General features: G+C 39.2%; 2 protein-coding genes across 2 annotated transcripts; one reads left to right on the forward strand and one right to left on the reverse strand.

Moving 5' to 3' along the window:
- Nucleotides 1-493: 493 nt before the first annotated feature.
- hif1aa (hypoxia inducible factor 1 subunit alpha a) lies at nt 494-19,630 on the forward strand. Its single transcript, XM_084743174.1, has 15 exons — nt 494-778; nt 9,807-9,997; nt 10,463-10,614; nt 11,763-11,847; nt 12,598-12,707; nt 13,840-14,042; nt 14,286-14,392; nt 14,511-14,658; nt 15,681-15,988; nt 16,081-16,277; nt 16,381-16,503; nt 16,619-16,875; nt 16,963-17,062; nt 17,736-17,826; nt 18,378-19,630. Exons 1-15 carry the CDS (start codon nt 747-749, stop codon nt 18,539-18,541), a joined length of 2,268 nt encoding a protein of 755 aa, XP_084599300.1. The 5' UTR covers nt 494-746; the 3' UTR covers nt 18,542-19,630.
- Nucleotides 19,631-19,744: 114 nt separating this feature from the next.
- Nucleotides 19,745-27,418, reverse strand: LOC146310755 (serine protease HTRA2, mitochondrial-like). Its single transcript, XM_084743173.1, has 8 exons — nt 26,701-27,418; nt 24,130-24,334; nt 22,614-22,808; nt 22,280-22,312; nt 21,389-21,497; nt 21,213-21,282; nt 21,017-21,112; nt 19,745-20,357 (listed from the first exon to the last, which is right to left on the reverse strand). Exons 1-8 carry the CDS (start codon nt 27,174-27,176, stop codon nt 20,192-20,194), a joined length of 1,350 nt encoding a protein of 449 aa, XP_084599299.1. The 5' UTR covers nt 27,177-27,418; the 3' UTR covers nt 19,745-20,191.
- Between the last annotated feature and the right edge of the window lie 95 nt (nt 27,419-27,513).

Consider the following 27,513-nt stretch of genomic DNA (forward strand, 5'->3'; position numbering starts at 1 on the left):
AAAACACTTGCTTATGTAAAAGAAACTTACTTATGAAAGCAGGACTTTTATTTGTAAGACATTTAAAAAATATATATTGTTACTTTTAATTTGCAAAGTAACAGAAACACACCAAACTCAAATATCGACACTTAAAAACACAGTCAGCCTACAGATAGAGAATATATATCAGGGGATTTCAGAGTCTGAGACTGTGGGCCTCCCCTAAGACAAAGCTTGTAAAAGGGTCCCATGGGATCATGATTATGTTATTTGAGCCCAGTTAAAAGTTAAAGTTAAAATAAATATATTAGGACTGTAGTCTGTATAATCATGTGATGTATATTTTGGTGTAGTAGATTTGCAGCTGAACGGCCCAAACACTCACTTCCTCTAAGATCACAGTTAACTTTGTGTTTGGTATCAGGTTTCTTCTTGTGCGCGTCCCCACCGGAGAAAGCATGTGACTGCGCGTCCCCGCGGCGGCGGGGGGTGGGGAGGGGGGGGAGTGATCGTGTCTCAATACTAACCTCTCTCCAGCGTGGCACTGTCTTTGAAGAAGAGTAGACGAACGGGCTCGTGTTTTAGCGGATGAAAGCTCGATTTCTTTGATCAGATATACACAGTGAGAACTCGTATGCGACTCGCTTAAGGATTTACGGATTGATAACAGAGAAAATTCGTGGGATTTTGGTTCATTTTTTCGACGGGCCCGGATACAGCTTGATACCCAGAGAGAGACTCAACTCAGGTCTTTTCGTCCTGACATGGACACAGGAATTGTACAAGAAAAGAAAAGGTAACGTCCATGCTAGCTAATGCTACCGAGCAGGCAATGTTGTTGATTAAGAGCTGACTTAATAACTTTGGTCTTCGTTTGGGGCTTGATTACTGCTCTTGGCGTGACATTATGGGCTTTATTTCAAGGTTAACTGCCAGTTTAGCGTCTTAGTAGTTCGACAAAATGCGTTGGCTAACGACGCTATTATCGTTAGCTCGCGGCTAACAGAGCTAGCTAGCTGGCATAGTACAGGAGCGTTAGAAGCAAACTGTTTACTAAAACAAGATGGTAATGTTTAGCCTCTATTTGCTGATACAGGTAACTTGTTATCCTGACAGATTGATTTTTATATTTGCTTAGATTTTTTTTTGCCTCTTCAGCTAGCCAGCGCTGCTACGTTTTTGTTTGTGGTTGGTGTTGACACGTCCTAGATGCTACATTAGGTTTATTTAGTTACATTTGTTCTGAATGTTACAGTAGTTGTCTAGCTTATATATCCTATTAGCTAATGGCACACCACCAGTGGTGTACTGTACTTGATGTACCATCCTTGACAATGTTGGTGTGAGAAGTACCGGAGGCTGGTGTGGAGTTTCTGATTAAATATTTAGGTTTTAGCAAAGAGGTTCTCTGTTAGATTTAATCTTTTAAGCCTCTGTTCTTCAAACAGCAGTTAACAGTTTATGGTTTTGTTTGATTAGAAAAATAATCTATATGTCTTTTAAACTTGAGTGAAAAGTTGTCAATAGTTGCTTTCAAATCTACTTTCAATTCCACCAAACTGCTCTCACCAAGGGTTTCTGAGCAATGTGCTAAAACATCTTTTTAGTGTTTATTTGATAATCAAGTTACTAGAGACTTTAGCAGTTTGTCAGAATTATAAAATCCAGTATACTTAAGTGAGAATAATTTGAAAAACAGAAACCGATACCACATAGGGCTGCACAATTAATTGAAATATTATAAAATTCCCGATATTCACATCCCCTAATCTGCAGGGTTTTTTTGATAAAGTAAATATGTGTAACAAAAAAGCATTATAAAAAAGCGCTGTAGTGATGCCCTGGCTTGCTCATCTTTTTTCTCTGGATGATCATGATTTTAATAGTTTAATATTTTAGTAGGTGTAACGTTAATAGTGAAAATGCAAGTTTGGTGAATCATATCACAATCACAGTATCTGTCAAAAATTATTGCAATATGATTTCCTCACCATATTGTGCAGCCCTCAGACTACATAGGCCGCCATAGACCAACAACTTAGGTTTTTATAGAGAGATGACATGATGAAGGGATTGTCAAAATTAAGAGGTTTTTTTGTCTTAGCAACTGATTGATCCGAATTGTACTGACTAGTTGGCATTAAGTAAAATTATGACTCAAGCCTGGCAAAGTCTTCATTGAGTGTAGTGTGTAGTTGATCTCCATGTTTCTTGACATCTTTCTGTGAAAATTGTTTATTGACTGTAGAATAGGATTATTTATCTGTCCATATGGGTTAATTGGGCTGCAGTTAACAATTATTTTCTTTATCAAATAACCTGTCATTTACTTTCTCATTTAATTGATATGTTGTTTGGGCCATTAAATGTCAGAAAATGTTGATCACTGTTCCCCAAAGCCCAAAATGGCATCTTCAAATATCTAGTTTTGTCCACAGCCCAAAGATATTCAGTTTACTATCGTAGAAGACTTTAAAAAAAAAAAAGAAAAGAAAATATTCACATTTGAGAAGCTGAAATCATAGAATTTGGACATTTTTTTCTTAAGGAATCCCCCAAAACAATTAATTGATTATCAAAACAGTTGCCGATTAATTTGACGGACACACTAAATACGCAACAGGTGATGAACTTAGACTTTTGTGTGCCAAACTTCCAATTTGGGCGTATCATACACTTACTGTACAGCAAACCAGTTCAGTTGGTGGGCCATTTGCCATATCCGGTCTGTACTTTTGTACATAATGTGTCTTTTTCAATTGTGAAAATGAATGAAATGGAGAAAAAATGTGCCCTGTTTTACACATTTAAATTCTTATCTTTACATGTCAGACATAGGGAAGTCTGCCCCCTTGGAACTTAACTTTGATCAGATCTGGTCCATCAAAAAAGTAATTAAATAATCTTGCTGCACAGATTCAGGTGACCCTACTAGACACTTTAGATGCAAGACCAAAAAGTAATTTCATAGAGTTGGTTCTGAGATATAAAAGAAAGAAAGACACAAATAAAAATATGTCATAAAAGTTATTAACAGATAGTCAGCAAACTGGAGAGGGGATGTGGGTATTCACATACTGTCATCTGAGGGAAAATAGTGACAACAAAGTTCCTCTACAGAGGATAATAATTTAATGCTTCAGTTTGGTATATACAGTCAATGAAATCCTGCTGTGAAAGAGAGTTAGTGTCTTATGAGAATTTAACATAGCATCGAAAGTTTTCTGAATGTACTGGCACCGTAAAGTTGATATATGAAAGAACTGGAAGGTCTCCCAAAAGTTACCTTGTCTTTTAACACTTAGTAATGGGAGAATAATGAAGATTGCTAACTCAACGTGAGTGCTGCTTGTTCCATAGAGATTCAGTTATTTTCTATGAGGTGGTTCAGATCTTGTTGTGGGTGTTATTGGTGTCATGCATTTGTGCCACAGTTGCTGAGTGGCATTAATTAAGTTGGCTGATTGGTTAAGTGGTTAGTTTGTAGTTCTCATTTTTTCAGTTTTAAGCAATTGCCCCAGTTCAGATTTGTTGTTGTTGTTGATTACACCCAATTGCCTTATTCATTATCTCTGCGAATGTGAAATTTGGCAGTTTGTATAAGCCTAGTGAAAGAGTTGAAATTCTTGTTAGGTTTCGATATGTGTGCGTTCAGTTTGATCTCAGAAGTAGATCAAGATTTGCAGTTTGGTTTGAAGCAGTTCTGGCTGGTCTGTGTCTGTGAGGTGCCTTGTTATTATTTCTGTCTCATCTCTTAATCACCAGGGCTTGACGTCAATAGGAGTGGCCTAATGTGTGTAGCTATCCACTGCCTGGCAATTTGCAGGTTGCCCTGACACATTCAAGTGCAATTGCTGCTTATGTGCAGGCTTGAACTTGAAAAAGAAATTGGTGTTACTGGCAGGTATGGGGCACAGTGTTGTTTGTGTGCACGTTTCTACTTTAAGGTTTTTTTTTTTCATGATTGCACTCAAAACAAATAAAATACACATTGGTGGCTTGCTCTTCACTGGAAGGGAAATGCTCAAAAGGACATATCAACATTACTAAGGTTTTATTGTCCAGTAAGATGTAAAATTCCAAATATTGAAAATCGAGTTATGAAGCATGTTTTTTCTTTTTGTTATTGATAAATACACCACTGTCATTGAGGCTTTGACAGAGTGACTCAGAAACAATGCAAGGAAGGAAGTCTGAAAACAGATTGCTGGTGATGATCAGCAGTATTAACTGCTACATACTCTGTCCACAATTCATGGTCTGGGCTACTGAATGTAAAATGTGCGCAAATAACACACTTCACTATTATTTCACTATTATCTGTCTGTCTTTCCATATCTAAATCTGGATTCATATTTGGACTCATGTTTCTTTCTGGGTTTTTGACTCATGGACAATGGCACTGTCTGAATAAATAATGATTACAATGAAAGATGTTTCTGACACTTTTTGACACAACTGTTCAAGTCAAGGTGGAGAAAAGGCTTAGATGGTTATAATTGGACATGGGATTTAAAAGACCAAAGGTTAAGTCCCAAAACTTTGAGTTTTGAGAAGAGTGTGAAAGCTGAGCGGTATGCAAAAATGAAAGTACTGCTGCTGTCCACCTGTCTCCCAGGCACCTATCCTTTCATTGTCTCACGTCAGATTTAAGGGGAAACGGGTGTAAAAGCCTTTTTTGGCTGTGAAATACCAATTCTCTGCAAAATTACATAAGTAGTCAAACCCAGAAGAATCTACCACATTTATTAATGTCTTCTATTTGAATAAATCCTTCTATATGGCCATGCAGAATATAGGTATGTTTCTCCAAGGTGGTGATTTGAACACTCCTCAATACCCCTTCTTTATTGAACACTTGTTAGAGATGAGGCTTTGTAAGGAGGAACACACAAAGTGGAAGGAAGTAAAATGCTTGATCAGCTAGAGGCTGATTTGTGCAATCCATATGTGTGAGTGAGTGTGAGTGAATCAGACCAACCCAACTCCAACTGAGAAGTTTATCCTTTTAAGAATGAAGTGCACAAATTGAACTTTGTGGATGTATGGGCTATATGTAATCAGCTGAAGTAGTATTTCTCAGAAATGTAGCAGTGGAGGAGGTAATTTAAAAGGACTGTACCCGAACTTTGTCAGTTGAATGGCATTTGGCCCCACAAAACTCCTATATATATCAGCCTACGTTGGTCTCATGTTTGAGCCTGCCTCACATTTTAAGCCTTTCTTCATCATCTGTTGTGTGGAGACATCAGATTTCCACTCATTCAGAGAAAGTAAAAGTGTGTGTTCTGCTCATAGTTAATTTATAAAATCCAGTGCACCACGGAGTGTTTCTCCTACTGGGCTGCTGACCATGCTGTCAGCTGAAGAGACAGTCACAGTGGACTGCTTTACTGGAGGTGTTTGTGCCACCGTCTGGCTCAAAGGTGGTTTAGCCGACTTTACTAACAGTCATCATTAGAGCAGGGCCTGGAGTTGCGCTGCCATAGCTGTGCCCCATTACATTGTTTTCTGTTTCTGTCACCCTTCTTTGCTTCCATCGCAGTTAGTTTTGCAGTTCGTGGTCACTTTGAGTTTACAGCCTGCCATGCTGTTGCTCCTGCTTTGAATGAAAGTGCTGAGATTCAACTGTCAAAATGCTGTTGACAAGGGTCCTTTTGACTGATGATTAAAATCCTAATTTGTGGGAGGGCAACCCTATAATTTAAATTGTATGAGTTTGGTGAATGAATGACTGGAGTACACCTTGTGTTTGAAGATAAACAAAATCCTGATTTGCTTTTTTTTTATGTGATAAATTTCCTACAGTCCTGCAAAATCAGTTTTAAAATTAGCTGATAATCGTTAGTACCCCATATGCTTTTTGCTTTAAGGCTTCATACTCCTCATGATCTCCACCCACCGTGTTCTTATAAGCCTTTTCATGTCAGGCTCAGACTACATGAATTTTTGATTTACCTCAGATTTACCCCTCCCAACAATAGAAAGTAAAAATCTGGATGATTACATCAGTACTTTTTATGTTGGACCATTGAGAGTGACACATCTACAAGGAGAAGCAGCTGATGGTGATGCTAAACACTGGTAAACTTCCTAGACCTTGAAGCTAACGCTGGCTAGTATACCATTGTTGACAGATATTAAAACTGACAGTTAAAACCATACCTCCAGTTCTGGAGGAATAGACAACCCACATTGACGACTTCCTCCCAAACATTTTATGGTCTTCAGTAATTAATGGAACTAGCTCAGGTGGGACCATTTTTACAGTTCACATTATGAAAACAGAGTCAAACAAAAAACTACACTGTTTTTTTTCCCCAATGAAATTGAATAGAAACATGAATGTATCAATACAGTCAGCACAAATATTCAGTTTCCACCTAGCAAGAGTTCCCGTCTATTTTTTTTTATTTAGAAGATCATTTGTTTGAGTTGCTGAACACAAGGAAATATATAACATCACAGTCAGTGAAGTTTCATCCTCAACTGCTGCTTTTTTATTCCACTTTAAGAATAGTGTGTACTATTGATTTTATCATCTGTTACAATATGTGATAATAATACACTAATAGCATCATCCTGAACTCATGGGAGACCCCTACTATGATGTTTCTAAAAACGCCACTTCATCGAGCTGAATGTCACGCTAAGAGTTCTCCAGTTTGTGAAAAAGCTTAATTTTCAGTCTTGCTTTGCTTTTCTTCCCATATTTGGCAGAGGTTTTAGTTGCGGTGTTTCCCCAGACTGGATTATATAATAGATAAGGCAATGTTTACTGTCACACTAAACAGCACTGACGGATAGAGAGAACATTTCTCTAGTAAAATAGGTCAGACCTTAGTAACAAAATACACAAGCAACTCTGGTAGCACTGGGAAGGGTGATTTTCATCGTATATTGGTTTATGTCTCCATTAATCTCCCAGTCCACTTGTTCGCATCTGTCAATAACTAAAATAAATAATTTAGTTTACATAATAGCACTCGTTCTCATTAGAAAACAAAACAAGTCCAGTTAAAGCCCGCCAAAGTGCAAATTTGTTTTTGCAGTGAAGCATGTCAGACAGAGAGAGGACTGCTGGGCATGCATGACCATGTGCATTAATAGTGTTATGTAAGACTGGCCTCTCTGCTCGCCTTTGTTTTAACATCAAGGGAGCTGTTTTGTTTTCAAGTCAAAGAATAAAAGCTGTCTTCTTCTCCCTTGTGTAACTTTAAAAACAGAGGTGTGTCATCGAATAGCTGCAATTTTACTTTTTATAATTAGGCCAGGTATTGGACTTTAAAGTTTTACACACAGTCTGCTGTCTTTTATGATCTGTACATTTATAGAAGTTTACTACCTCTCCTCTGACTCTTTGGTGTCAGATATTTATAGAGCTTTGGTATTGTAGTATGTACAGTCCATACATTGTACTGTTTGTCACAATATAGGCTTAATTAAATGTCAGACTGTTTTGCTGAGGTTCATTTGGATAGGATTTGCATGAAAGCATGTGATACAACTGGGTATAGCTATCACTATAGAGGAAAATCATTTGTATTCAGGCTTGTATGAATCAATCATCTAGCCTCCTAGTGGACTATAACAATATATTATCTGTCATTAGATCATCCCAAGCTTAGCCAGTAGCTTAGTGAGATGCCTTTCAGTCTGTTCCCTGTCCTGCGTTCAGTGGTTTGTTAATCATTTGTGATCATTTCACCCTGTATTGATAGTTTACTCTGGTTATATGAATGTAGGTCGGAGGTGATTGTTGGGACAAATTAGGCAGCACCTTCTCTTTGTAACTACTGGACACTGATTGCAGGGTGTCTGACACCTTGGTCGGGATTGTGTTCATTTCACCCCGACTTGATAGTTTACTCTGTTTACATGACTTGGAAGTGATTTTTGTGTTACAGTAGCCAAAAGTCACACTTGATACGAGCATAATGCTGTTGCGATCAGCTTTCATGATGTCCAGATATTCTGGCTATGTCTTGTGGGGTTGACAGAAGATATCAGACGATATTGTAAATATTTATTAGTGTTATTGACAAATGTGCTGGCATGTGAATGAATGCTTACTGTAGGCTCATGCTTGTAGCTGTAATTACAGTCAGGATGGAAACCTGTTTATATTACACTATGTATAAACATCTTTGAGAGGGGGATTTTTGGTATTAACACCACCGTGACCCTCAGTTACACATAATTTGTATCTCCAGGCATTTGTCATCAAGTAGGGATTAGATAAACAAAGAATGAAGCCCAGGAGAATTATGGTTAGGCCATGATCCTATGTAGATTGGGTGGGATTTGTTTTGTTTCAATTCTTGGCATTGAAAGTGGTTTCTATTTTGTTTATTTTCGGTACAGTTTGAACATTTTCCCCAGTGTAGTGTTTGTGCTATTTGCAACTATGTTGGGACTCTGCACCTGAGCATTAGGAAGAACAGTTTGCACACAAAGTCTGCATGTTTTTACAGGCTCAAAGATGCATTTTGTCACTCCAGCTTGGGCATATTTGTTGTGTGCTTACATGGTGGGTTGCGTGTAGTGCATTTAAGTGAAACTATTGGCCATTGGTCAAACTATTTTCTAAATGCTATGATTAACCTGTCTGTCTATCACCAGTACATAATGCTCTGTCACTCAGGCCTATTAGGTGGAAAGTTGGAGAATAAAACCAAAAGCTTCCCTAATGTATTTATGCTGTGAAAAATCTGTCTGCACCTCTGACAGGTGATTTGGTATACAGGGCTAATTTTAGTTAACTGCTCCATTCTCTTGTTAGGGAGCTTCAAATAACAACATGGCCTTGGTCAATGCTGTAAATGCTTTACAGATCAATTTCAATTAGGTGTAGATTTCAAAGCCAAGGGCTTCTGAACTGCCATTCATTCTGTTGTGATTGTGTTCCAATGTCATCTAAATGCATGTGGGGTTTTAGGTGGTGGTTTGGGAGAAGAATTAAGGTATAAATACAGCAGCAGTCAGGTTGCGTGTAATATTTAGCCTGTCTATTTATGCAAGTGATGCTCATGTGAGCATCGCATATCTCACGGCTGACCAGTTCAAATAAAAACTTAAATCAGTGCTTAGTAACAAAAGCAAATTATTTTAAAGTAACTTGCAAGAGTCACTGTGTCCTTTTAAAGTCCACTGTACTCTGTCATTTTAAAATATACTGGCAGGTCTTAAGATCTTGTTTATAGTGTATTGAGAGTGCATTAGCCAGACCTTGGACAACTGCCTGCTTAAATGCTTGATTAAAAATGGAGCTAGTACAAGCAGAATTAGCAGGGATGCTGATGTAAAATAAAAGGAAATATGACCGTTCGTTTGTCCTGGTAGTTGAAGGTGTCACTGTGTTTGTGTGTGCTCTCTGTGTTAGTGCCAGTATTATCATTCTCTTCCCTGTAGATCTGTTGAGCCGGGCTCGTAAATGTCACGATGATTGGTGTCGCACTATAGCTTGGCAGTGCACCAACACACAGACAGGAGAATTCATGCCCGGCCTCCCAGCCAATCACTCTGAGGGGGTGGATTCCATTTCTTTTGGTCAGCAGCCAATAAGATGGTGGCAGATAGCCATGTATGTAAATGAGTCTGATGGGGGTTCAGACGGCAGCTGGGCCGTGAGTTTGCATGTTGCAGACTCCAGCTGCTGCAGCCTCCCCGGTGACGGACGGGCCAGTGGCTAACCAGACTCTGTACACACACACACAGTCTCTCTTAGTTGGGGAAGAAGACATGTCAGCTTTTGTAGTGTGCATACTGGGATCAAAACCAGTTTGTGGACATGCTATGGCTGACCCACCACCTGTCTCCCGCAGGGTGAGCTCGGAGCGGAGAAAGGAGAAGTCGAGGGATGCAGCGCGATGTCGACGCGGGAAAGAGTCTGAGGTGTTTTATGAGCTGGCCCAGGAGCTCCCCCTGCTCCACAGTGTCAGCTCCAGCCTGGACAAGGCCTCAATAATGAGGCTCACCATCAGCTACCTGCGCATGAGAAAACTGCTCAGCACCGGTATGTGGAGGGGTTGGAGAGTTTAGCTTGGGGGTTTCTTTTTTAATTTAGGTTACGACTTCCAGTGCTAATTAAATTGTTCAATTTTCATTATTACCTTAGAGGCAAAATGAGAATAAATTGTTTTGATAAAGATGCCACATTCTTCAGAAATTCTCACTTTACATTCTTTCACTCGTGGCTAACCAAGAGTGAAAGAAAAAGTGATAACTGATTGAGAAAAAAAAGAGTGTTTGTGGGTTAAACACTGAGTCAGCTGTTCTAAGAAATCGACTCGGACATGCACAGATATAGATCCCTTTGCGGGTACAGTGTATTTTCTGTGTGTAGCAGTGTCCTGTCCTTTAAACTTGTTCTTTTTGACAGCAAACACTTCTGATGTTCTGTGCTTCATTTTCTCTTGCTTTTCTTTTATTTCCCTACCCTTTTATCTCATTCCCATCCCCTCTCTGTTATGTCCTCTAGATGAGCCAGTGGCAGAGGAGGAAACGGATCTTGATTTACAGCTCAACAGCTCTTACTTAAAGGCTCTTGAGGGCTTTCTGATGGTGCTGTCTGAGGATGGAGATATGATCTATCTCTCCGAGAACATCAACAAGTGCCTTGGTCTGGCACAGGTAGGTCTGATTTGCTGTGTCTGTAATTGAGTCAGATGGTTGTGTGTGTGCTGCTCCAACTGTGGTCAGTACTGTGCAGACTCTGGCTCCAAATGATGTCACCAGCCCAAGATGGCAGTGCTTGTATCCGGGATATTTTTACTTCATTTTGTACAGTAGGATGAAGTGGAGAGTGGAGGCCATCTTTATTTATGTCAGTGAGGTTAACCTGCAGGAAATAAGGCTTTTGTTTTTAGCACCGCTAATGTTAGCCACACTGTGCAAACCAGTGTGAGATCTTTTTCCTGCAGACGTGCTCCCACTTGGTCTTAAAACATAAAGCATTTAGTGAGTTGTTGTCATGTTTTGTAGGATAATGTGAACGCACAATGCACAGATTTCAGTGTTATATAAATATGATTTTGGTTATTGAAGAATGTGATTCATTGTTTGAAATGACTCATATATATATATATATATATATATATATATATATATATATATATATATATATATATATATATATATATATATATATATATATATAATCTTTTTGCAGACAATGTTTAACCTTATCTATTCATAAATTGTGCTCATTTTGGCTAGTTGAATTGAAATTTCCATTTAATTTACTGGGAAATTTCTAGGGCTGAATGTTTTTTTAAAAAATCATCTAATTACGAATATTTGGACTGATATTGCAATTGTGATCGAATTAGCGATATTAGAGGGAGGACATTTTTAGGACATTATTCTCATTTTTATTTGAAAGAAAAGACAATTACAATGATTTTGGTGTAATTTTTGCAGGGATCTGCACCAAATAAAAATTATTTAATTGAAAATTGTATTTTGATGCACATTTTGCCTTTAACAAATATTAAGCCCTCTGGGATTTGAAAATTGAATTAGACCATATTGCGATTTTGATAAAACTTTGGTTAATTGTTCAGCCCTAAAAACATCTCTTGTCAGAAACGGAAGATTAAATTAAAAATTACTGTTTTCAATGTTATGCAACAAAACTTTTTAAATATGTGGTTATTATTAAGATTTTGCAGATGCTGCTCATTAAACCGACACATTAAATCTTAAATTGGAAATGGTTAGAGATCACTACACAATGTCTACCATGGCCAACTGTAACTATATGTCTCTTTCCCCTGCAGTTTGACCTGACCGGACACAGTGTTTTTGACTTCATACATCCCTGCGACCAGGAGGAGCTGAGGGAGATGCTGGTCCACAGAACAGGTGAGGGACAACAACCGTGAGCACATTATAAGACCTAAAGACCTAGACCCACTAATGGACAGCGATGGGCACACACAAGTACTCTGTCTGGTCTGCCAGTGCTCCAATCAGCAGCGAGTCCCATTCACTCTGAGCTGGCAGATTCAGACCGGGAGGCTGTCAGAACAAGTTATCATTTTGCCAGTTCAAGCCTCAGGTCAAAGTGATTAGAGTTGGCTAGTGTGTACTTCAGTGACCTTTCATGCAGCATTGCTGGAACAGTGCGCTACATCACTGCCACATTTACTGTTTTGCTGGCACAACAGAATTTAGACTTGCTGTGTGCCAGTGGATTGAGTTTGTTTCCTCTTTTGTGTCATTTCCAGTGAGTTATATTACATTTCTCAGTAGATTTCTTTAGTTAATTGAATTAAGCGAGAACTTTCCAGCACTTGCCTCAGAAATATGACATAACAATATGATACCTATGCATGTTAATTTGAGGCACTTTAGCACACACCAATATTATCTCAACTGCAACAACTGGTAACTCCACTTCCTCTATTTATCTAGATGTAGTTGACCACGGAACAAAACCATTACAGCTTAATGTCTCCTCTGAATGCAAATGTGAACTGCTGACAGTTGGTGAAAATGTGTAATGAAAAAGAAAATGGAGGCAGAAGCAATGCTTACAATGGTGAAATGGTGAAATAAGCAGCTGTTTCCCTCTTTTAAACTGTGAATGTGATCTTCCTCATGTGATTTCAGGCTCCAAAAAGGCAAAGGAACCAAACACAGAGCGCAGCTTCTTCCTCCGAATGAAATGCACCCTCACCAGCAGGGGCCGCACTGTCAATGTCAAATCAGCTACATGGAAGGTAGGCTCTGGTGGAAAGTCTGAGAAAATGTTCCCTTATGTAATAATTTTCGGATAGAAATGTTTTTAAGGGTGGGTCTTTTTTTGAGGTTTTATATCATTCTGTACTTCCAAGTAGTGCTCTGTAAGTATTCAAATACAAACAATCAAATTTACTCATGTTTTAGCATCAAAATTGCCATTATACCAAGCTGGACTAAATATGTTTTCCACATGACCTGATGTAAGATTCTGCATCTTGATGTTGGTACATATAAATCCCCTGGGTTGAAGGTGCTGTAAGAAATTCTGGAGAGACATAGTTAATTGTTTAGACTCATTCCCAAAATTGTTATGTACTTTTCTGCCAGTATCAACATGAAATAGGTCTTAAATTGTATTCATAATGGTCTTAAAAAGTCTGAATAATGTAGGTAGTTGAAAAGTTGGAATTGCAACTTGCAAGTTGCAAGTTTAAATGCACAAAGTGGGAAGATATGAACTTCATTTCAGAGGATGTCTACATCAGCAGTAATCTAATAAACTTATATGCAGAGGAAATAGACCATCATGTTAGTCTGGATACAAATGAAACCATGAGTGTCTGTTATTGACATATGTACATAGGGAGAAAACTTAAATTAGATGCAGTCAGTAACTGAATCAAAATCAAGCCCAGTCAAAAGGAGTTGAGTGATTACCCAACCAAATATAATTCACTTAAAACATCATTTCAAAAGTCAAATGATATTCTTATTAGTTTTGAAAATTTCATCTTACACATTTAAGTATACTATAATTGGAACTAATCAATATGTGTAGATACCTTTCAGATTATCCTGTCATAACTGAGGACCTTTTACTGGTACCCAGATTTAATTAAGTTAAAACTGTGCACACAAGATAATCTCATGTAATCATCACAATTATACACTTACTCCTGCAGCCCCAATAGCAGCTGTTCTCAAAATCTCTCAACAGCGACCCACATGCCCAAAACACTTTCATTTATTTGTTTGCAGATCCGAACACAATTATATACTCATGTCTGATAATTATCTGTTTGCCACATTAGCACGTTTTACTTTGCTTGGGGCGTCTATGAATTCTCATCAAAGTGTTGTGACCCTCTCCTGTTGTCTCTCTGTCTCCAGGTGCTCCACTGCTCAGGTCATGTCCGTGTATATGACAGCCACACCGAGCAGTCTCCCAACGGCCAGAAGGAGCCACCTGTCCCCTACCTGGTTTTGATCTGTGACCCTATCCCCCACCCCTCCAACATTGAGGTCCCTCTGGACACCAAGACCTTCCTCAGCCGCCACACGATGGACATGAAGTTCACGTATTGTGACGAGAGGTGAGTTTTCCCATCTGAGTAACTAAATTATATACTTAAGAAGCTTAACACAGATCTCCTGCTAAGCCACCTGAGTAATTGTACTTTTCATTACATCAAAACTACCGCTGGCATAGTCACCTAGAGCCACCTAGTGTTCAGTTTAGATATTACAGAAGTCTGGCCTCTAAATCCCCTCAAGTATGTCAATGGAAGAATTACATGTTTTTTTAAATCTAATCTTTTTTTTCTATGCTTGTGCAGGATCACTGAGCTGATGGGTTATGATCCAGAGGACCTGTTGAATCGTTCTGTGTATGAGTACTATCATGCTCAGGACTCAGACCATCTCACCAAGACTCACCACAACTGTAAGCATCAACACCAAGAGTGTTCTACCAGGAATTCCATGTGTCAGTCTTGCTGTTTTTACCCTTTAACCCAATGCCTTATACAAATCTCCTCGCTTTGGTTTCTCTCTGCTGTTAGTGTTTGCAAAGGGCCAGGTCTGCACAGGCCAGTACCGGATGTTGGCCAAGAGAGGAGGCTTTGTGTGGGTGGAAACCCAAGCCACTGTCATCTACAACAACAAGAACTCACAGCCGCAGTGTGTCGTCTGTGTCAACTTTGTGCTCAGGTACTACAAAGCCTCTTTGAGGGGTCACTAACTCCTGTACAAACTAGTTTACACAAGGTTTTTTTTTGCCGTACAGAAAAATATAGAATTTGATTTTAGTAATCTCCATGTCTGAATAAGTATAGAAAAATATGATTTTTTTCCAGACAATTGCCCCATTCTGTTTCTAAAATACGAGATTCAGAAATTCTGAAGATAACTTGATCAAGCCTAGTGCCTTTTATGGAATTTGGACCAGGCAGCCAGTGCAGCTTCACACTTGTAAGCCAGAGCGAGGGTGATGTGGTGAAAGCAAAGCAACAAGTATGGATTGCAACTGAACACACACCCTTAGAGTTGCCTCTGTCTGTATGTCACAGCCTGCTAAACAGCTCTGCCCTGATGGCTTATAACTGTACCAAATCCAGAGATTCCCGACCATATTAGAAAGAAAATGTGGCGATACTTATATAAAGCTTGTCGAACATTTATGAGTTATGCAGTGATTTAGTTATCAGAAAAATAAACAGACTGTCATTCCTGTGTAAGGAAACCAAACTTTTACAGCTGCCTTATCATTGTTTCCATGGGTATTGTGAATAAACAAGGCTAAATTAAAATGATTTACCTTTATTATTAATTCAGTATGCTAATGGAAAATATGTGTATATTTAGCGCCAGTGTTTTCACTTCCTGTTTGGACAGAGATGTTGAACAGTGGAACCTTGTTTAACCTTCTGTGTAGGAGCAATTAACTGTATGGGCTGCAGTACCTAGTTACGACGTGCTGGCAGTTATTTGATTTACGTAATAACATACATAGTCAAAATCTAACATACTTGTTGACAGCTTAAAAAAACACACAAAATAAACATTTTACTAGCTATTTTTGCTCAGATGTCAAATATGGTCTGAAAAATCTGCAGAGAAGTCTGGAATTTTAAAATGGAAAATGTGTAGCAACCCTGATTACAGACTGTTTTTGTGTCTTGTGCAAAATCCTCAGTAAACTAAATGTTATGTACTGTATGACTCTGTCACAGTGGCATCCAGGACGAGAAGCTGATCTTGTCTCTTGAGCAAACTGAGGATGTGAAGCCAGTGAAGGTGGAGCTGCAGCAGGATGAAGAGAAGCCTGTGGTCAAGAGCTGCCAGGCCGATGAGTCTCCAGTCCCGCCGAAGAAAGAGGTGGAGAAGAGCCCGGAGATGGACGTGAGCAAACTGTTCACTCAGGCAGAGACCCAGCCACTGACTAGCCTGTACGACCAGTTGAAGGAAGAGCCCGAGGCCCTCACCTTGCTGGCCCCAGCTCCCGGAGACACCATCATCTCCCTTGACTTCAGCTGCCCTGGTTCGTATACACTTGAACTTCTCCACAGCATGTATCAGTTTATTTCCTGGATGACTGAAACCATTCTGACCTCCCTCTTTCCTCTGGTACAGATTCAGAGATGCAGCTGCTGAATGATGCCCCTCTCTACAATGATGTAATGCTTCCCTCTACCAGTGAGAAGCTGGCTCTGCCTCTTTCCCCTCTGCCGCCCAGCGAGCCTCTCCATGTTACCACCACAACCTCTGAGGGTGCGAAAGCTGAGCACTACACTCCAGCACCATCCTCTACACCGGCCAGCTCCTCAGAGGTAAAACACAGAATCATGGAGATTTTGCAGTACAGACAACAAACTTGTTCACTCACTGATATGCACTGAGAAGAGACTGACCTTTGACTTGTCTCCTCTTTAGTCTGACAGTCCGCTGGACTTCTGTTTCCCCATGGACTCAGATATGAACTCAGATTTCAAACTCGACTTGGTGGAAAAGCTGTTTGCTATTGATACAGAACCCAAGACCCCGTTCACCACACAGGTAACAATGCCAGGAAATACTGTAGATTTTACTGCATTTAAACTCTTTATTGATCTAAAACAATACAAAGTTTCCTGCATTCTGATTCATTAGACCTTTCTTCTTCCCCGTTAAGGCAATGGAAGACTTAGATCTGGAGATGTTAGCTCCCTACATCCCCATGGACGATGACTTCCAGCTGCGCAGTCTGCCCCCAGACGAGCCGCTATCTTGTGGACCAGTCAAATCCCTTCAGAGTTCTCCAGTGCACGTCGCACAGGACATCCACAGCTATCCCAGCTCCCCGTTCAGCTCACCAGGCAGTTGCACAGCTTCCCCAGCGCCACCTGAACGAGTAAACGCCCCTCATCTTGCCACCATCCTTGCTAAGAGGTAAAGTCTCACCAGTTGCTCTATTTACTGTTTATTGCTTTATCACATTACTGTGTGGGTGAGCTTATCGCTATTGTTGTGCTGCAGGACCACACAGCTGAACACAGAAGTGTCGCTCAGGACGTTGGCAGCTCAGAACACACAGCGCAAAAGAAAACTGGGTGACATTAAAGAGATGACTGGACAGGTGAGACCTCAACATTCAAAATGATGTATAGATCTAATGGCCTATTTGCACGGGGCAAGTATTATCAAGGGAACTCGTGATCTGTGTTTCATGCATCGCCATCACACAGGATATGCCAAATTTGTAATTTACTCAAATTTATTGACATTATTAGCCAGATATATATGTATAACACCGTTTCTGAAGCATGGTGTCTGTTCTTCAGCAGTCACAGTAATAATAAAGGTTAAAGTTGTTTTTCATATTTTCTGCATGTGTTGTTTGCATAAATACAAATTTGCGGCTCATTTATAAGTAACAGATTGGCCATATTAATGGCGTACAGCCTCAATGCATTTAACACCACAGCTTTTGACTGCTGGTCAACATAATCTGTTGTGAACCACAGTCAAATTTCATACTTGTTCAGTTGTCTGAAAACAGAAAAAATACAACTCGAAATCATTTGGATGTCAATTTGCATAGGACTTATGTTATTAGTCATTACTGTGTTTTAGGAAATGTGGTAGGTAATTTGCGGTGGATTTTTTTTTTTTTACTTTACAAATTACAAACAAAACAGACCTCTGCAATTACTAGATGTCCCAAGGTAATACTAGCCCTGTATGAATGAGGCTTTACTTTCTATTTGGAGATGGAGAGATTGAGTGTCTGTATTTGGTGATTTTCACAGGGAACTATGTATCAGGAACAAGTGGATCAGGGCAAAAAGCTTAAGCCCTCAGAGTCGGGAACAACCAGGACCATACTTCTGCTGCCTTCAGGTAAACAAACTAGATCTGTGATCAGTACTTCAGACCAGGGCTCAATTGTAAATATGAAAAAAAGTATATAATTGGGATTTTATTTAACTAACCTGCTAGCATTCTGCTAGTTTCTTGGTTTTGGCATTGTTTATTAGAAGATCATCACTTTATTAGCAGGCTACTAAGCCCATTCATTGCTTATGTCTGTTGTTCAAGACAGAAACTCTTTTTTAAACAGTTTTAACTCAGACGGTTTAAGCAAAGGGAACAACTGAATGGAAATGTTAAATGTTATTAGTTTTATGTTAAATGCAACATTATGTTTACTACAAAAACTAGGATTACAAAGGTCCACTATTTTTTTTTCTGTACTTTAGTACATAATATTTATTTTCCAATTTTGAAAACTAAAAAGTTGCTTTGTTTTACACATTCCTAACTTCACAGGTCAGACAAAGGAAATGTAAATGTACTTTTTTTCTAGTCAGGCTCTTCTACAAAAGTAATTAAATAGGTCTGCTTTCAACTATTGCTTGAAACGAAACAACCAGAATCTTGTTCTCTCTTAGATTTGGCGAGTCGTCTGCTAGGCAGCACGTCGGAGGGCACCACATCCCTCTTTACCCTGCCACAGCTCACCCGCGACGACTGCGAGGTCAACGCCCCCTTACAGGGCCGTCAGTACCTGCTGCAGGGGGAGGAGCTGCTGCGTGCTTTGGACCACGTCAACTGAGTCAATGCTTAGCCTGCTCACTGCTGAACTAGACTGGACACTACAATTTCTCCCTCTTACTGTCACCACTGTCTCCAAGAATCCGCAACCCCCCCCACCCCCCTCCTCCCCCCGCTGACCCTTATTTATGTATCTGTAAGAGTTTGACTATAGTTTGGCTGCTGTTTGTGCACATCGTGATCTCTGCAGCATTCCACCGTGACAAACGCCATAGCAGCATCTGAGTTTTGGTGCAAGGGATTCAGGCATCATGAGATGTCCAATTGTTGTTTTTTTTTTTTTTTCTTTTTGTTTTGTTTTTCCTCTCTTCCGGGGGAGTCTCTCAGCACACAGCGCCTCGACAGACAGATGACCCTCTTCCAGCTGGTCACCACAGAACCTGGCGCTACTGCCAGCAGTGTATTGTAAGCTTCAGTCGCACAATTTATATTTTCTTAAAAAGAAAAATATTACCAGCAATATATATTAAGCCTTTTTAAAGTCGTTTTAATGGGATTTGAACAATTTTATTTTTCCTCCCATACTTGTATGTTGTAGTACTCGTACCTAACAAGATGTCTTTAGTCCAGAAATATGAACATATTGTTTAAACCTTAGCTGGTTTGAATGTTCTCTCCATTTAATAGTTATCAGTCTTTGAGGTAAATGCATTTAATTGTGTAGCAGTCCAGTACATGTCACTTTATTACTTTACTGTAAGTGTGTGTTACTGTACATATACCAGGGAAAGTTTAATTTACTCAGTTATGGCTTCACAGCTTTGACTCTCAAAATGAAATTCGAGTCTTCACTTTGTTCTGTTTGCTTCCCATCATGAAGGTTTGGCATTTCTCTCTTTAACATGAAGTGACTTCATGTTTTTGGTTTTTAACTGTGCGTGTCATACTCAAAAATAGTCTGTTTAAAATAAGTGGGATCTCACCTTCATATTTTACTCGTGTGGTCATTGTCATCATAGTAGCAGTTGTGAGTTGTCAAACTTGTTTGCTCAATTAATGGTAGTCAGTTTAATACCATTTATTCATGCCATATTGTTGGGTCTCTTCATGCTTCTTGTTGCTGTCTAACATTAAATGGCTTTAATAAAGTATATTGTTTCAGGTTTTATTAACTTGCAGGTTAGAAATGATTGAGTTTAAGCTTCACAAACACCATTCATTACATGACACAAAGGTTTGCTACTTTGCAAAGAAGAAACAAAGCTTTTTGTAGAGGTAGAAAACACATTTTGTTTATTGTACTCAAAGAAACCCGGGAATAAATACTGAAATGTTTAATCATTTAAGTCTTCAGGTGGTGGCAGGTTCATGTAAATTCAGTCAGTTTGACACTGAAATCATTGTCATTTACAGCCATCAGCCATAGAGAGAAAGACTTCCTCAGTGGACTTTAAACCAGACGACACTTGACTGATAAACCCTTACTTCAGTTGTAATCTAACACTGCAGGCTTGTTGCTGTAATTTATCAGCAACATATTTAACGAAAGTCAGAGACTGCACCTATGTACATTTAAAATCTGCTTGACTAGGTATTCATTTACAAACATTTTCAATCGACCATGCTCTATCGGTTTCACAGTTTTCTCCTCATGTGGCCGTCTGTCCGTCAGGTTAATCTGAAGTTAAGAAATGAAGTCATGAGGTTATTATCACTCTGTGTACTCTGGAGTCATTTGCAGTCGTAGCAGCTCGTGTCCTCTCTGCACCACCATGTTGATTTGGTCACTGTTTCGGACAGCCTGGTAGATCTCCTCTGATGTGTTCACGTTCACTCCGTTGATCTCCACCACGATGTCTCCTGGTAGCATACCGGCTCTGAAACAATCATGACAGTACGACATCAGAGCTGCAACAATTAGCTGATTAATCTATAGAAAGAAAATAAACTGCCAACTATTTTGGTGGTTGCTTAATCATTTAAGTATTTCTTTTCAAGCAAAAATGTTAAATATTTGCTGGTTCAAGTTTCTTAAATGTGAAGATTAGCTTTTTTTTTTTTTTTTTTTTGTCATTTATGATAGTAAATGAGTTTTTGGACAAAAGAAGCAATGTGAAGACATCACTTTGGGCACTGGGAAATTGTGATCAGGATATTAACTCTTTTTTTTGACATTTTATTGTCCACAACATTCTGCACAACTTCAAGGAAAAATTCCATTTTGATTGTCAATATTTATCTGAAACAAAAAAAATCAAATTTGTTAAAATTCAAAAATATTTTTAATGTTTTTCATTAATATGAGAATAAATTTTACTGTATCAATTGCAAAAAATAGCCAAATTTCAACCTTCAAAACCTGGAATATATGTAAATTCTGTACGGCAGCCTTGTATAAGTCTGAGTCTGCAATACAGTCCCCAATACAAGTATGAGATAAAACTATTCAGCGGCGGAAAGGAAACACCTCCAACACTGAAAATTCAACACCAAGAAGAATCCTTCATCCCCACCCACAGTTGTCTGGTCTGCTCACCTGTTTGCTGGAGAGCCAATGATCACTTTGTGAATCAGGATGCCGTGCGTCACGTCTGGGAAGGACGAGTCTCTCAACTTCAACTCTGCAATGATGCTGAAGCCAAGGGGCAAAACAAGAACACATCTGGTGTTAAGACCTGGAGGTGGAGTTGTGTTGTAACTACGCTTGAGTCAGTTTTACTGCAGGCGTTTACCTCGGTGTCAGCGTCAGCATCATCACACCAATGTACCGCCGCTTTGTCTCTGACTCGCCAAACCAAGAACCTTGAGGAAGACACACAAAAACAGGATGTATGAAAATGATGTCTTCAATAGGAGAGAACAGGTGGATGCTTCAGGGACAGAAAGAGGGTGGGATGTGGAGTCTTACTTCTTTTCTTTGCTGCTTGATCAAGAAAAAGTTTCAGGCAATCAGATGGGATAGCAAATGAGATTCCTGCAGTGACCTTCATGGTGTTAATACCGATGACTTCACCGTCCTGATTAGAGGAGAGAGAACGCATTCAGAGACGCTGCCAAAGTCCAGTAATGTCTGAGTAAACAAACTGCAGTTTTATTGATAGCAATGACTGTTAGTTGCTAGGAAACAACTTTTGAACACAAAATAAATATTGTAAGTGTTGGCTAAGGCGACATGACATTCACTTTAAATTTACACCTTTAAACTTTGTATGGTGGGATCTGGATAAAGACCATCCCCAAATAATAAATATAATCATCCTGTTAGGTAAAATATTTATATTTGAAGCTCAATCAAGAACTAATGTGAACTTAAATTTTGTAGAAGATACACTGTAAAGCCAGTTTATTTTATAAAAAAATAATTTCTACAAACCATTACAAAGTAAAACAACATAATATGACATGAGAAAAATATTTGTTCTAGGGAAGAATGGGACTGTATAAAACTTTAAACAGTCTTCATCTACTGTGAAATACTGAAGGGATGCTTTCAAACTTATTTATTGCTTTTGTTTCTTTTATTTTGTCTATTTTTAGGGGATACTGTAATGTCTTCGTGTTGCTCTAATCACACATCACTTTCCATATCCTGTAACAACAGACAAAAAATTCACCTAATGCAACAATCTTTAATAAGAACATGAAGGTTGTTCGATGTAATTTTACCACCTGTAAGTACAGGACATCAAACAACCTGAAAATCTGCTGTCCGTTTAAGCGTTACAGAGCAAAACTGTCAGAACAGGTTTGTGTGTGTGTGTGTGTGATCAACATTAGAAACACAGGACCAGTGACTCACCAAATTAATCAGGGGACCTCCAGAGTTTCCAAACTGCAAAACAAATCAGTCACATTTGACGTCAAGAAGCGAGAAATTTCTGAGTCATAAACCCTCTCCACGGGTTCATTTCTTCTTAATCCATTAAACACGTTGGTTTCTAACATTTACATGCGTTGCCAGGCCTACCCAGGTAATCTGTAAACTGAAAAAGAGGCAGACACCCTCACAAAAACCAAAAACCTTTTCCTCCACCTAGTCACTCTCAGGTTTCACAGTTTTCTTCCTTTGCGTACATGAACTTATCCTGTGGCAATATATTTAACCTTAAATGGAACTGTTGCAGTATACTCACGTCGATGGCTGCGTCAGTCTGGATGTACTCCATGTTGGGGTTGGACAGGCCCAGCTCTTTACTGCCTCTCTGCACCGAGCTGACAATTCCTGACGTGATTGTGTTCCGTAAAGAGAACGGGCTTCCCATGGCGACCACAAACTCTCCCTGTCGAACATCAGACGACCGACCGAGGGTGAGTGTGGGTAAAGGGTTCTACATGTCAGGGGGCGAGATGAGAAAGAGCAGGTCAAACGTACATCCTCACTACTTATAAAGAATAGAGCATCCCATTTTATCCATATGCAATGTGATCATGTAAGTCTCCCGCTCAATCACAAAGATGCTGAATCAGCTCTTGGTTCTTCTATCACAGTACTGTTTTTAGCTGGAAAAACAGAAGACTATAGTGCTCTTTCAGTAGAATGTATGAATCACAGCCTTGTTATTCTCACGAGGAAAAGCAGGATGTCTATACTTGGGCAAAAGATAACGCTCATTCTTCACAGCTGTACAGGAGGTTTGACAGAAACCAGACACAGCTTTACACACTTTTTATGGGTAGTTTTCTCCTCTAAACAAGCCCCTCTGGGAGAGACGTAGCAAAATACCAAGATGCACAACTGCATGATATCTTAAAGGGATAGTTTGGAATTTTTGAAGCAGGGCTGTATGAGGTACTTAGCCATAGTCAGTGTATCACCTGCAGCAGATTGGTGACTGACAGTTTGAAGAATCAGAGAGGATTACCAGAACTGACACTAGGCAAAAAAAACTGCTGTGGACAGGGTCAGCAGCAAACCATATTTTGTCCACCTGTCTATCAATCAATCAATATCAGTTAAAGTGCACACTACACTTGGAATATTTTCACTGTTTTACCTCGCTGTTAGACAGCCGTTTCCGCCTGGAAACTGCCGTCTTAAATATTGCTCTCTTCAACCAGAATTTCTTGCCTAAATCAGTTGTTTTATCTCACAGAACACGGGAGTTGCTGATCTACCGCTGCCTTGATCAGTCAAACTGTTTGTGTTATTGTGTGACTTTGACGTTTTAAAGGGTTAGTTCAGATTCACCAAAATCACACAATAGCAAAAATATAAGGCAGCAGTAGATCAGTATATCTGTGTTTTGCAAGGTAAAATTACAGATTCTGCCAAAGGAGTCTGGTAGCTTTAGAGAGAACGATATTTGGCTTGTATAATGGTGTTGGAAGAGGCTGTGTGACGGCAAAGTAAAGTGGTCAAAATATTATGGCTTCTTCTCATACAACTCCACTTTAAATAATCTGAACTATCCCTTTAAAATTGATATTAAACAACCACAAGAATGAAGTTTGAAGGTAGCCTCATTAAAATGTTGCTACTTTTGATCACATTGTGGGCACATTGGTGTGTTTCCGTCATAATTATTGTAAATCATCTGGCCTTACTGTTGTCGACCAGTAGCCAGTAGACCAGGAGTCACTTTATTTACTTTTGTTTTGACTTTTTTCTGTCTGTTGCAGTGATAATCTGTTGGTAGTCTCTGTTCTCACCCTCGCAGTGATTTTGATGGTGGCGATGTCTGCTACTGGATCCACATCTTGCACAGTGGCATTGTACACATCTCCGTTGGTGAGTTTCACTCTGACGCCTCTCTTGTTGGCCACGACGTGAGCATTGGTGACGATGAGACCGTCACTGCTGATAATAAAACCAGAGCCATTTGACACGGGGAGTTCTCTTCCTGAAAACGGGTGTCTGTAAAGCAGTGAAAGCAGCTGATATTATTCAGCCTGGAAACAAAACACTTTCATACAAACAAAATTACATTGAATCACATGACCACAAACTATTTGACTCACAGTGAAGTGAAACTGAGGCTTTTGGGGCCCCTCAAGGGAAATCGCAGCTTTGACAAAAGACTGTCTTATGATAAAGTATTGATTATCTGGCAGATTTTTTTTAGAACATATTATTTCTAAAAGGTACAATAAACAGCAAACATAAAAAAACAGGGATTAAAAATGGAATAAACCAGAGCAAGAACCCCAGAGAAGGGATTGCTCTCCCAGGACAAACAGACATGTAATAGTTGTCACAAGTACAGAGCAACAAAATCATACTACAGACACATTTGATGACTAAATCTCTGATACATATAGATTAGAAAATGTGAAGAATGTGGATCCTGAAGCTGTGACCTGAAAGAATTTCTGCTATGTTGCCTCTGTATATGTTTTCACATTCTTTAGGTTGACAAGGTCAGACATACCTGTATGCTACAGACTGTGCTAACACAGCTTTCAGAACTTGTGATAGTCTCTGTATCTAACACCTTCATATTATATGTTCCCACTTTTTAATTGATTAGCATCTATCAAAATGTATCTTTATTGCTCTCAGCTCACACTTGATGTTGATGTTTCATGCTCAGCTCAAAGTTGACTATCAAAATTTATACTGGGAGTAACAGCAATCACAAGGTATGTAAATGGGGTTGACCCATCATCAACAAAGCCAATTATCTGCTCTGTTATTCAGCATTTTATGATTATCAGAACCTTTTTTTAAAAAAATCTGATGGCTGATAAATTTATTTAAAAATGTGATAAAGTCCATCATCACTGACTGCCACAGAGGTGCGAAAGAGGAAAACATTCACAAACTGTAGCTGCGCCATGAGTAATCGCAGCCATGTTTCAAAGTAATGGCAGCAAATATTTGTGAAGTTGCAAGAAATATCACAAATACATTTGTGATCTGTTTATATAATGACAAACATGCCCAGTTTCCCTGTTACACCACTGGAAATGCACAAAGTTGTAGCCATAACAGTTTATGAGAAGAACAGAAGTTGTCTCACTGGCAAGCTTTTACTAGTGTTACTTTATTTACAAAATGGTTCATTAATTTACTTACATTTTCAGTTAACTTTATAAAAACCTGTACTGGGAGCTCTTTTTTATGTTTAAAATTTATCTTTTTGCAACATTTAATTACACAGCTATGATTAAAGACATTTGAATAAATATTTGTGTTGACATTTGTGTTATTCTATTTTTTTATCACTAATATTTTCGTTTTTATTGCAACCAGGGCTCAAAATATGCAAAACATTCAAGGTGCTTCACTCACCAGCCAAAGAACAATGGTAATCTTTTGAGCATTTTCACTAGCTATTTGGCTGGTAGACAAAAAAGTTAATTTTCGACTAGGCTGAACAATTAATAGCAGTTTTATCAAAATTGCAATCTGGCCAAGTGCAATATCCAAATCTCAGAACCAGAACCAAATCACACTTTTTTTTTTTTTTGAAAAAGGAAAAGTGTGTGACAAAACAACAATATAATGAGGTTCTGTAGTGCTGCACAGAAAATCTTGTTCTGCAGATGAAAGGAAACATGTTTGTTTGTTACAGACCCCTACAGAACATTATCATGATTCAAGTTTTTTTTCAGTAAAAACTGAAAATTGTAATGCAAAAATGATCATCCCCATTTTTTTTTACTACACTGTGCAGCCTTATTTTGGACCATGACAACAAATGCATATCGATTCAAAATATCAGTTACTGGCAGGGCTAGGCAATATATTGATATTATACCCATACTGTGATAGGAGATATTGTCTTAGATTTTGGATATGGTTATATCATAATGGCATGAGTATTGTTTTTTCCTGGTTTAAAAGACAGCATCACAGTACAGTGATGTTATCGTCTAAACTGGACTGGATGTTATTGTCTGGACTATTACCCACTTAATCATTATGTCCACATTACTGACAATTATTTATCAAAAATGTCATTGCGTTAATAGTTTATGAAAACACCATTAGTCATCCCTACACTATTGTTGTGATACTGAGGTATTTCGTCAGAAGGATTGTACTTGCCAGCTCCAACGGTACGTAATGTCAAGATATTATTTATAAGTCATATAGGTAAGTCCTACATTATTGGCCCTGAAAAACCACATCAGTCGACCCCCTGTATGTAATATGAAGCATGAGATGAAAACATTTTAAGTGGCGACGTAGCTGCACTTCCTGCTACACAGAAGTTGGAGTGACACACTACAAATTCATTGGAATTCCAACCACATGGCACCTTTAAGTCAACTCACCTGCCCACGATCTCAATGTACACCACAGCTGGAGTGGACTTTTCCACCACATCTGCAATAAAGTTGTATTTATACCGCGGGCTGTCAGGCTTAAAGGGAGACGCGCACTGAGCTGAAGGCAGGATACGGTCAACACAACGCCCAGATATCGTTACTCTTCTGTGCTTGTCTTTATCTTCTCTCTGGCTGTCCAGAAGCACCACGCCACATAGTCCCAAACCCACAGAGACTGTCTTCAGCAGAGGACAGCTGCTGCTCTTGCTATTCCGACCACCACTCTTTCGGTCCCACTCCTCCACCGAGGGTGCCCTTTCCAGGCTTGTGTGTCCCTCTGCTCCTCCTCTGTGGTGACATATCACCACAGAGGACACCCGGCCGACTGTCCTCTCTGCCACAGAGTTAAGTCCACGGCTCTGACACCGAGTTTGACTCCTTATTGCTGAGAGAAGACATCTACTGAAAGGAGTTGCTGCCATGTTGCATCACTTCTGTCACACCGCTCAGAGTTTTTAGAGGCTTAACAACAATTTATATCCTAATATATTCACAGTAAGGACGGTCCGTTTAGTATTAACCCTAAAAGACAAACTGTTCATGTAAACAAAAACAATGCCATACAAATAGTTCCTTTGATTTTTAACTATTAACTACATGGGACAGACAACCGACGACAGCCAAGAAAGAAAAAACCTAATCCCGGAAGTGTGACTCTGTTGTGAGAATGCGCAATACGTTTTTTCTTCTTCTACGGTTTTTAGCAAGTTAGACGGTACTTGTCGTATGACTGCCCTCCACAGGAGAAAATACAAATCA

Source organism: Lutjanus erythropterus, chromosome 18 (genome assembly GCF_056507025.1).
Source record: "Lutjanus erythropterus isolate fLutEry1 chromosome 18, fLutEry1.hap2, whole genome shotgun sequence".
Classification (NCBI taxonomy): domain Eukaryota; kingdom Metazoa; phylum Chordata; class Actinopteri; order Lutjaniformes; family Lutjanidae; genus Lutjanus; species Lutjanus erythropterus.